The sequence below is a fragment of the Citrus sinensis genome, chromosome 5 (genome assembly GCF_022201045.2).
Source record: "Citrus sinensis cultivar Valencia sweet orange chromosome 5, DVS_A1.0, whole genome shotgun sequence".
NCBI lineage: Eukaryota > Viridiplantae > Streptophyta > Magnoliopsida > Sapindales > Rutaceae > Citrus > Citrus sinensis.
The window spans coordinates 31,491,320-31,502,260 of record NC_068560.1 but is presented as its reverse complement, the minus strand read 5'-3'; the positions used below and the strand labels follow the sequence as shown (position 1 = coordinate 31,502,260).

The following is a 10,941-nucleotide window of genomic DNA, read 5'->3' as shown; positions in this document are numbered from 1 at the left end:
ATTGTTGCCGTTTGTATGTAACTTAACTGGCGAACACTGGCCTTTCCATTTTTTAAGCTAGTTTCTTCTTTGGTTTCCCACTTAATCTTTAAGTTTTCCACAGGATAGCAAATTTTTAGTTTTGCTTATGAAAGTTTTGCTATGTTGGAAGTTCGAAGCTTCAATCAATAAAACCCCCCAACCAATAAAGAGAGTCCTGATGATGGTATGAGTTTTGTACAGTGAAGACCCTACATACAAGATTACAGACTTTCAAGATTGCTGTTGATAAAGGTTTTGACCAGAAATTGTATTGGCTGCCTATCCATTCAACCCACGTACCCTTTTTGTGTGGGCTTTAGAGCAGTTGCCACAATGGATTCTTTGGCTTGATGGTATGATGGCAAGTCACTTTATTAGTGGATCTCAACTTTCCTTGTTACATCCCAATTTCATGATTTAGACTGAAGTGAGTGTCTACATTTGATAACTACAAATGAATGCCGTTTTCATTATTAAGGATTTTTGGCATCGCCAAAATCAGTTTGTGTAATTCTGCAATGTCTAATTGCCTGTAGGGTGTAGCCTGTCTGGTATTTATCATTTTTTTTTAAAAAAAAAAAAAGTTAGATGAAGCCTTCTGGAGTTCTGTTATACTTCTTCATCTTTCATCAAATCCGTGTACCTGGTAATTGGTAGAGCTTGTGTTAGTTTAATGGATGCTTTTTAGTTGGGTCATATTGATGTCGATCCTGACCAAACTGGGCCCCACCACCATGAAAGAAAATCAGTGAGTTTCTTTTTGGGATAATTTTGTCCTGCACCCAACTGTTTCAACATATTTCACCACACACCCATATGTTTCGAAAATACTCACTCCACACCCAATTCCGTTAATTTGACCGTTTATTCTAACGGTCAAAGGGCAAATTTGGAAATTCATATCCTAAATATTATTTGATGATGATAAATTAAATTTATTTGATAATTTAATTGATGAAATTATTATTAATTACCTTTAAATAAATTTTTTTAATGTAAACATTAATTATTAAATTAATATTTTATCTCATTTTATTTTTCTCTAATTCAAGATAAGGGGTATTTTGGACATTTACTTAAATTTCAAATAGCTCCGTTAAACATAACGGTCAAATTAACGGAATTGGGTGTGGAGTGAGTATTTTCGAAACATATGGGTGTGTGGCGAAAAATGTTGAAACAGTTGGGGGCAGGACAAAATTAACCCTTTCTTTTTCAAGGTTCTTTTGACCACCCCAATCTAAACGCTGAGACTGTCTTCCTTTCTCCTTTTTTTTTTGGGGGGGGGCGGGTGGGTCGAAAGGCCAAGATAGTGCAAAGTGATCGAACCACTTTATTTTCAATGAGTGGGAATATCAAAGATCTCAGGGGTTTGTGGTGGAATTCAAAGACACCGTGCTCGTTACAAAATCACTCAAAATGATCGAAGTACTTGAGGTGAGGAAAATATTTTTAGTTCTAAAGGAGAAATGATTAGAAGATTCCCCTACTCTCTTTTCAAGTCAATGTAGGGCATCTAAAAGGTTAATGACCCTTGGAGCCTGAGGTTTTAATATCCGTCAAACAGTGATTAAGTAGGGATTCCCTCGGAAGACCAAATGACTGAGAGACTAGTATCACTCTTGAATAGCCAATTTGATTAAAATAATAATAATAATAATAATAATTGAGGTTGGCCTGGTTGCCGATTGATTTGCGAAACAAGTGGCCACGGCCTGACCAAGTTGAAGATTGTTGTTGTTCGTTGGAAAAATATTTCTTTGAGAATGTTGTTGTTTTATGCACATCATTTCCCCCACTTTTAACGTCGTAGATGAAGAATTTAGCTCTCAGGTCAGAATTATTGAAAAGAAGAAGAATCTTCCATCCCATCAGTCACTTGTATCATATGTAGTGAGGCCAAGTTTTTAACAACTTTTGACAATTTTGGTGGTGAATATATCCTGCGAAAACAACTAACAGACTCATTGCGTCCTTTTGTTGCAAATTCTCCCATATGGCGAAAATGGGAATCTGCCTTCATTTAGCTTTGTTAGATAAATCATAAATCGATTTCGATAGATCTTTCTTTGGATTATTGGGACTTAACGGCGGATAATGTGCCCAATTGCATGTAAGAATCTAATAGAAGAGGTGCAATGCACCGGGAGTCACAAGGCTCTCAGTTACTCATCATTGAGATGAAATTCTGAGATTAAGTCAGTCTCAGGTCTTCGTTTACTGTATAGATGACGGCTCATTGGAATATTGTCAAAGCACCCCTCAAGACGTTTCCCCTGAGCTTCAGCCCCTCAACCAGCGTATGAAAATGAAGGACACGATTGTGAAAATGGCACGCAGAGTCCTGCGTGATTATGGAAACAGTGTTTGTGATAAAAAGTAGATCCGGTACTTACTTGCCTCTTGACTTTGTGTAATTTGATGTGTTTTAAGGGTTAATTTTGTCCTGCCCCCAACTGTTTCAACATTTTTCGCCACACACCCATATGTTTCGAAAATACTCACTCCACACCCAATTCCGTTAATTTGACCGTTATGTTTAACGGAGCTATTTGAAATTTAAGTAAATGTCCAAAATACCCCTTATCTTGAATTAGAGAAAAATAAAATGAGATAAAATATTAATTTAATAATTAATGTTTACATTAAAAAAATTTATTTAAAGGTAATTAATAATAATTTCATCAATTAAATTATCAAATAAATTTAATTTATCATCATCAAATAATATTTAGGATATGAATTTCCAAATTTGCCCTTTGACCGTTAGAATAAACGGTCAAATTAACGGAATTGGGTGTGGAGTGAGTATTTTCGAAACATATGGGTGTGTGGTGAAATATGTTGAAACAGTTGGGTGCAGGACAAAATTATCCCAGTGTTTTAATGAGCTTAAAATAATAATCAACTAAATATCCAATGATGACTTGTAGTTTTGATTTGATTGGTCTCTTGGCGAGGAAGTGGGATTAGTTCGTAGATTTGACATTTATAAGCTAGTATCAGGGTTTTCCGAACAAAATGATGAGCAGTAAGTCCTCTTTTTCTTGCACCCATTTGCAAAAAGTCGTGTTCTTTACTCTTTAGAATGCCCAACTATTAAGAAACTTTAGTGACCAGTGAATTAGATTGAGAGGATTGCGGATTAAAGTCAGTTTGTAGTAGATGGTCCTGACATTTGGATTTGGCTTAAGCGAGATGTGTTTGTATCTGTATGCAGACAGCGTATTGTCATTATTTTGTTTTTTTTGTTTTTTAATAAAAGATCATTAGAACAATATTGACTCGCCAAGGGCGGGCTCAGAATATCTTCTCAGATTTTCTCGAACCGAACCCAGATTCCATCTTTGCACTTTCAAAACTTTTACCAACTAGCGATCATTGTTTTGGAATAACTTTTTTCCTGAGAATTAGCTTCTCAGCCATACTTCATTTGTGCTCCTTTTGTTGGCTGGGGGAGAAAGGTGGGCGGGCTGTAACCTAGTAGTAATTGAGCCTACTAGAGAAATGGAATACTCATAATCATTAATTTTAATAAAGAACCATATTATGAATTAACCTTTTGTCTACTTTTGACATTTGATTTTACCAAAACAATAATATATATGCATGCCACGAACCATTCTTAGTTTGACATTTAGATGTTTGCAAGAATGAATGACTTTGTGCTTCACTCGTCGAAAAGAAACAACTTTGACTCACATCATAATTCATACAGAAATAGATCTTAATTCAATATGTATGCAAACAAGGAGATAGCTTTCACTTTGGTATTCGACAATCAATTACCCAAATGGTGCAAGCAGTGAGAGTGAGAGTCACATGTATTTTCCTGATAAATTTGAGCACCCAGTGACTAAAATATCTAATAATAGTACAGAAACGTCACATGTCATCCAAGTCATGTAAGGGACTGTGTCAAAACCATTTGCTTTTTGTTTGTATGCGATTGTTATCCCCACAAGTCCCTCAATAGATTAGCCCGTGATCGGATGATACACATAGAACCTCTTAGCAAGCCAAGCCATGTTTGGCCCGCCAGTTAGCTCGTTGGTACTCGTGAAAAGCCAAAGCCTAACTCTTTTTAAGTAAATTCTCCCACAATATCTAAGTCAGTTCTACCAAACCCCTTTTTGTTAAGTTAATTGCCAGCCGTATCATGAATCTGCGAGGTTTATTAACGTAAGTTTTATGATTGAGGTTGCTCGTATATTTATTATTACTACCGTCTTAGCGAGTTTCTTATTACACAGAATGAAGTTTCATTTTGTCTGCATGTTAAGTTGGCTAAAATTTTCCAAATAAAACACGACAGGTTTTCATTCGCGAAAAAGCAAAATCAATCCTGGAATTAGCGCTGGGAAAAAGGGTGGTTCAATTTATAATAATAATAATAATAATAATAATAATAAGAAGCAGCTAAGCATATGGGGCAAAATTTAAATTAAGTGGTTGAGCTTGAGAATGCCAGAGGAGGAAAGAACACACTTTAGTGGTTGACCTCGTGCTTAGTTCACCTCTGAACGTGCTTAACAGACGAAAGCAATTAAGCAATGCAAAACCAACCCCCCCTCCCCCAACCCAAAGGTCCAAAACAACTTTTTTTTTGTTGTTTTTGTGTGTGTGTGTGTGTGTTGAATGTCTTATTTAAGATTGAAATTGATCAATTATAATTTTTAAACTACAATAATAATATATTTAATAAACACTACTTGTTGTAATATAAAATTAAATTGATTTAACTTTATATTTGTATAATAAAAAAAATTATATTTTTATTAAAATTATTATTTAATTATTATATTTAGTATATATTATTTATTTTTATTTTATAATTATAATTTTTTTTAACAATAATTATAACTTATAAAATACAATTGATCAATGTCAAACAGATCTAAAATTTAATTTTTTTTTTGCCCCCTCCCTGATAGCTTGCTTCGCCGACGCTTTTTCTTTTCTTTTTACTTTTTTTCCATTTTGCCACCAGACCACCCCACTTAGACTTCGTCGCTTGTTACTTGTACGTTAGCTGCTGCTCTGTCTCTGGCGATCCACTAATTTTTTTTTATCAACAAATGATATTATAATTAAATGCATGATTATATGAGTTTGATAACGTTTTTAAATTTGATAAAAAGGCATTAATGTATCCCACCTCTCATACCGTACACGTGGCCCACATAGTCATTTATCTAATGGTGGGGCCCTCTCCTTTTGAGATGGGTGTCCACCAATCAGCCTCAAAGCAGCTTAACTTTTGTATGGCAATTTGTTTATTTATTTATTGTATTTATTCAAAGTTCTGTTGCTTTAGGAACAGTATGATTCTAATGCATGTGCTAAGAAGGTGGTAATCAAACTTTGGGCTGATGTTCTTGTTTGTTCACAATCAATCAGGACCGTTCAATTAAATGAGAGTCTCTCCATCAAATGATGGATAGATATGACATGTCCAGAGGCAGTAGGTAAGATAAGTCCATCAAGAGGGGCAATTTCACGTCTTCAAAGGCTAAGATTTCTCAACCCTTGCTCCTGTGTTGTGTTGGGTCATTATCAGTTTGTTTCTTTTTCACTTTTATTTTTTTTCTCGAGGACAAGGATGGGTTGCCGAAAAAGAAAAACAAAAGGCAAACTCTAAAGATAGAATCAAAAAGCAGAGGCTCCCATTCACCATTGTGTGGGTATTGGCAATTGGTCACCCCACACTAACCGCAAGCAAAATGGATAAGCAGCTGAAATCACTGTAGCTTTCTCACCCTTTGCCTTTCTTTTTCTTTTTTTTTTTAATTCACTGTGGGCTCTGTATTACTTGCTTACGTTATAATAAGCAACAATACTGACCTTGTGTAGTGATGTTATCACATTACTCCACAGTTTTATCACTGTTCACAAAACTTGAACGAGCAAAGGATAGAAGAAACCATATGGGGGGCATTAATTAGTATTATGGCCATTTTGGGCCACTTGCTTGGCTAGGACTAAAAATGGATAAGACAAGAAAGAAAAACCAAGCTTTGCTTCCCATGATAATCACTATATTCAATTGTAATTGTACAGTCAGATCCCACTTCGATGATAAGCTTTGCTTTTTCAATCCTGCCAGAAAGAATAGCAACAAAGAGGGCGGATAGATTTCTATCCTCCTAATTATAAGAGAGAGACTGGTGCACTTCACTTGGCTGCTTTATAACGCAAACGCAGGGGTGTGACAAATCATCGAAATTTAAATGGTCCCACCTTCAACTTTTGGCAAGTAGATATCCATCCATACGATACAAGTATTAAGTCAGAGCATGCACAGAGAGCAACTCCGCACGATTCATCGACTCATTTCACATAATACCATAATATCTGCTAGATTTTGGCACCACCCCGACCCCACTTTTGACACACATCAGATGGTTCCGCGAACTTGATCTGAACGAGCATGAGCTTTGGTTTTATAATTCTATGAAGCAGAGAGTACAATACGCAGGACACACAAAATGATCAGGACCATCCATCATCCCTTTGAGAACTAGGATTTCCATTGAAGAGAAACCCCACGTGGCGAGGGACGGGGAAAGGGTTCCTGGATCTGTCTGTGTAGTAGTACAACACCACTTTCGACGCATAATTAATGGACCTCATCACTGTCAATCGAGATTTGACATTTATTTCCCCATCTCAAATTGCTAACAACAACAACAACAATAAATTAAACAGTCAGGTACTACACCAACACATCTGAAAACAAAAACAAACACATGGAAAGAAGAGAAAAGAAGAGAGAGTTGTATCAGACTAGGGCATTTAGTTTCCACCGGCTACAGTTTAATCTAAACTAAAATCGATTCACAATGAGCGACCCAAGTCTCCCAACACTGGACGCTAGCTTTTCTCCTTTCTGATTCTCAGCAGGTGGCATGAAAAAATTGTTCATCGATTCACCTTTAAATATCTCCCGTCCAATTCTTCAAGCTCCATTCCCATGTGATCCAAGTGCAAAACATGGATGTTCAATCAACTCTTGATGTTGGATTGTTGGACAACAAACCCCTCCCTTCTCTGGCAGACCCTTCTCTTATGATAAAATGAACATGAAAACAAAAGGTAACATGAAATCTAGATGCGTACCGCTAGAACAATATTCCACGGGCCAGTACATTAACAAAGACATCCATCTTGCTCATTAGCCTCGGTCCTCCCAGCTTCATTGAAATAACCCTAGCAAAGAATAAGTGTGGTCCTTAGCATTGCTTCTCCTTTAATTGCATAGCAACAGTCCATAACAATAGAAGTTCGGTACTCTTATCATTGTAATTGTTCAACAACTACGCAGAGGACCTTCTTGCGGGCTTATATAAAAGGCACCCACTGTAATCAATTTCTAACAAAAAATAACCTGTAACTTCATCAACAGCCACCAGAAGAACAGCTGAAACTACTTTGGTTCTCCATAGCAAATGCCTACAAGAGCATAACCAAATTATGGTTTCACCTTAAGATAGTTACAAATTTTGGAGCATCATGCCTTGGTCCTTCAAGAGACCGATACATGTATAATGTCTCAACATAATTATCTGTTTCCTCCTCATCGTCAGACCTAATCACTTCCACAACCAGGCGGGGCATTGCTTGAGCAATCTCCTGGCAACCTTGGCGAGTCAATCTACAAGAAGACATCCACAGGAACCTCATGTTGTAGTAGTGGTGTAAGCCAGAACGTAAAGCAGCATCACCGAATGGGCTATCTCTAATCTCAAGCTTCTGTAACTTGGGGCATCCCTCAAGCACATATTTCAGACCCATATCACTGTCTCCAGCAAAAGCAACTGAAAGGGTCCTGATCAATTTCCCATATTTGCCAATATAACCGAAAGCTCTATCAGTTAATAAACCAGAAACAGCAAGCCTGGTGAGCTTCCTACAGTTCCTGACAATGGCTCCAAATCCTTCATCCATAGGTTCTCCAGTAGCATGATCAGGCCTATGTCGCCCCATTATACATAGCCGAAAGACCTCAAGTTCCAGACAGTTACTAGACATTGCTATAACAGCTGCATTTGTCATCCGTTGACAGAAATATAAAATAGATTGCAGCTTCCTACAACCCTCGGAAATTGCTTGGAGACCCACTTCAGAGACAGGGCCCTCAACATCCTCTTGAGCATTCATAGGAAAAACCCGAAGTTCACGAAGTTCTTTGCACGTTGCAGCCACGGCCTGAAGTCCTTCATCACATATTGAATCGAGGGCCTGCATAATGACAGCCAAGATAAGCTTCAAAACCCATATTTCTTCAAAACATTGATAATCAATAACACAAGGGACACCTACCCAAAAATTTTGAAGTTTGTGACAGTTGCATATGACTGGTTTGAGTTGGTCAGCAGTGATAGTGGCATAACTGAAATTCAGTGAAGTTAGATTAGCGCAAACTGGATAAATTGCAGACAAATAATCAGGAGTGATTTCCCTGAAACCAGACAGACAAACTAAGGATTTGCAAGCGGCAAAAGCAGCTATATAATCCGGTTCAGTATCACCCTGTCTCTGAGCAACCTCTGATGGACCGTATTTCCCTGTGCCGAGATGTGTAAGCTGGGGAGCTCTAACCATCAGGCGGTACAACTGCCGAATTGAAACATGACGGTTCAATCTAAGTTTCCTCAGAAAAGGAGACCTTGCCACCAGTTTCTCCAAGGCCTCAAAATTTATTGCACAGTCTACACAATCGAAAATCAATGATTCCAGACAAGTTTCACCCTCAGGGAAAAGAGATATCCAATCTACCTCATCATCAGTGACCTCCGTTTCAATCAGATCAAGCACTCTCAGTTGCCTGAAACATAAAAATATCAATCAAATATTTATATGCTTCACCGCGTTTCTATTTTCTCCTAATATAAATTCAAACCACTACTTAGATTCATATGCTTTGTACTCCAGTACAACATTACTTCATATACAGTCGCAAAAAAAAAAACAGCAAACTTAACTTTCGCTAAACCAATAACAATAACAGATCTAAACATTTCTTCCAAGATCAAACAAAAAGCTTCAGCAAGCGATTCAATCTCAAATACTAAATGTTAAAATTTTGGGGGGAAAAAGATAAATCTACCTGCACTTGCTGGCAATGAAAGCAAGTCCACAGGTTCCAAACCCTTCACAGCAAACAAGCGTCAGCTCCTTAAACCCCGAAAATGACTCGGCGAGCAGCGCCAGATCATCATCCGTGATGGACATGCGCTTCAGGTAAACCTTTTCAAGCCACGGATAAGCATTAGCCAATACGCATACCCACGGCCCGAAGTGGGCCCCCCAGTCAGGGGGCATCAGATTAAAGTCAGCAAACCTCGGCTTCCCTTTCAACACCACTGACCGAACCCGCCTGAACCGGCCCCTGGCCCGGTCCGGCGAGACCGCGTAGCAGTTTCCGATGAAGAGCTCGGATCGAGTGAGGGCCTCCGCACGCCACCATGACTTGCACACCAATGAGGCGGCGTTCCGGTCGCGGCGAGAGGTTAAGAATTGAAGCACGTTTTCGAGAACGATCTCAAGGACTTGGTCCGGATACTGGGACTGGTACTCGGTAACGGTAACGGGTACAGACGCGGGTATGGACGATGAAGTTGAGGATCCGGACCCGGAAACAGCTTCTCCGGAGCAATTACGAGCTTTGTTGATAGAAGGAGCGGCACCACAGCGGAGATCCAACGGCGGAGATCGGTCGTCGTCTTCGGACATTTGTTGTACGGTAAGATCCTGCCGCATGAGATGTGCGATTAAATTTAAAAAGGGCTCCTTTTACTGTTTGTAATCGATGTCGGATTTTCCCCCAAAAAAAAAAAAAATTGGTGGCGAAGATTTAGGATTGAATAAATAGATAGATCATCAGAGAGAGATAGAGAGAGAGAGAGAAAGAGGTAGCTGAAAGTAAGTGAATTTAGGGATTTAGAGGAAAGAGAAAAAATGAGAGGGGGGACTGTGTGAGTGATTGTAAATAGTGAGCATTGGGATCCTCCATTAGCCAATTTCTTTTATTTCTCTTTCATCCGCTGCTGCTGCTGCTGTTGTTGCTGCTGCTGCACTGCAATATCCAATGGCTCTCCACACTTCTCCTCCATTATTTGGGGTTTGCCCTTTTGCGAGCTTTTGTCTTTTTTTATTCTGCTTTTCATTTTTCTTTTTAAAAAAATTACATAATTGAAACTGGAAAGAATCATAATGCCCCCCCCCCCTTCGGTATGTGTTATTTGTAGATACCCCTTAAAAGATTCTTAAATTTACACCAGAACATTGTTTGACCTTATTGACGCCTAAATCTAGTTGTATACTTGAATTTATAGACCGAAGCAGTTGACATTGTATTGTTCACATTGAGTTAATTGACTCTTTTCGTATTTTAGCTACTCACTTATTTGCAAGACCCTTTTTCTAATAAATACAGACGTACACTTGATTTTAAAATATGTACTTGATAAGACTGCCTATAATTAATAGAGATAGATATTGATCTCACAAAACTTATAGCACATAAATAATAAGAGTTGTCAAAGTTTTTATGAAAAAAAAATTCAATGCTTAAGTCATAAAGTAGATATTCCTTTAGTAATAATAGCATAAATAAAATATGTTTAAAGTTTAATATCACAGCCTATTAGGATCAAAATTCTCAAAGTCGTTACATTAAATTTCGTTACTAACTAAAGTTGTTGCATAGAAAAGAAAATCTAGAAGATAGAGACTTTAGTCAATTTTCTTCAAAACAAACAATGTCAATGCCTTCTTCTTACGCTTATTCTCAATTTTCTAATAAGTTTTCTCATTTAAATATATATACTAGTTTAATTATATTATTCATATAAATATTTTTGTCTATTATTATTTTTTTAAAATTTACCAATAAAATATAAACTCTTTTTTTTTTCA

The 10,941-nt window shown here is 37.6% G+C and overlaps 1 protein-coding gene across 2 annotated transcripts; it reads right to left on the bottom strand.

Annotated features, from left to right (window-relative positions):
* Positions 1-6,037: 6,037 nt before the first annotated feature.
* LOC102608296 (transport inhibitor response 1-like protein) lies at positions 6,038-10,265 on the bottom strand. 2 transcript variants are annotated; one of them, XR_001507697.3, is made up of 4 exons: positions 9,131-10,265; positions 8,344-8,848; positions 7,141-8,262; positions 6,038-6,698 (listed from the first exon to the last, which is right to left on the bottom strand). XR_001507697.3 is itself a non-coding variant. In XM_006472455.4 (3 exons), exons 1-3 carry the CDS (start codon positions 9,781-9,783, stop codon positions 7,501-7,503), a joined length of 1,920 nt encoding a protein of 639 aa, XP_006472518.2. In that variant the 5' UTR covers positions 9,784-10,265; the 3' UTR covers positions 6,038-7,500. The 2 variants fall into 2 exon arrangements, 1 of the variants encoding a protein (XP_006472518.2); XM_006472455.4 differs by having other exon boundaries at positions 6,038-8,262.
* Between the last annotated feature and the right edge of the window lie 676 nt (positions 10,266-10,941).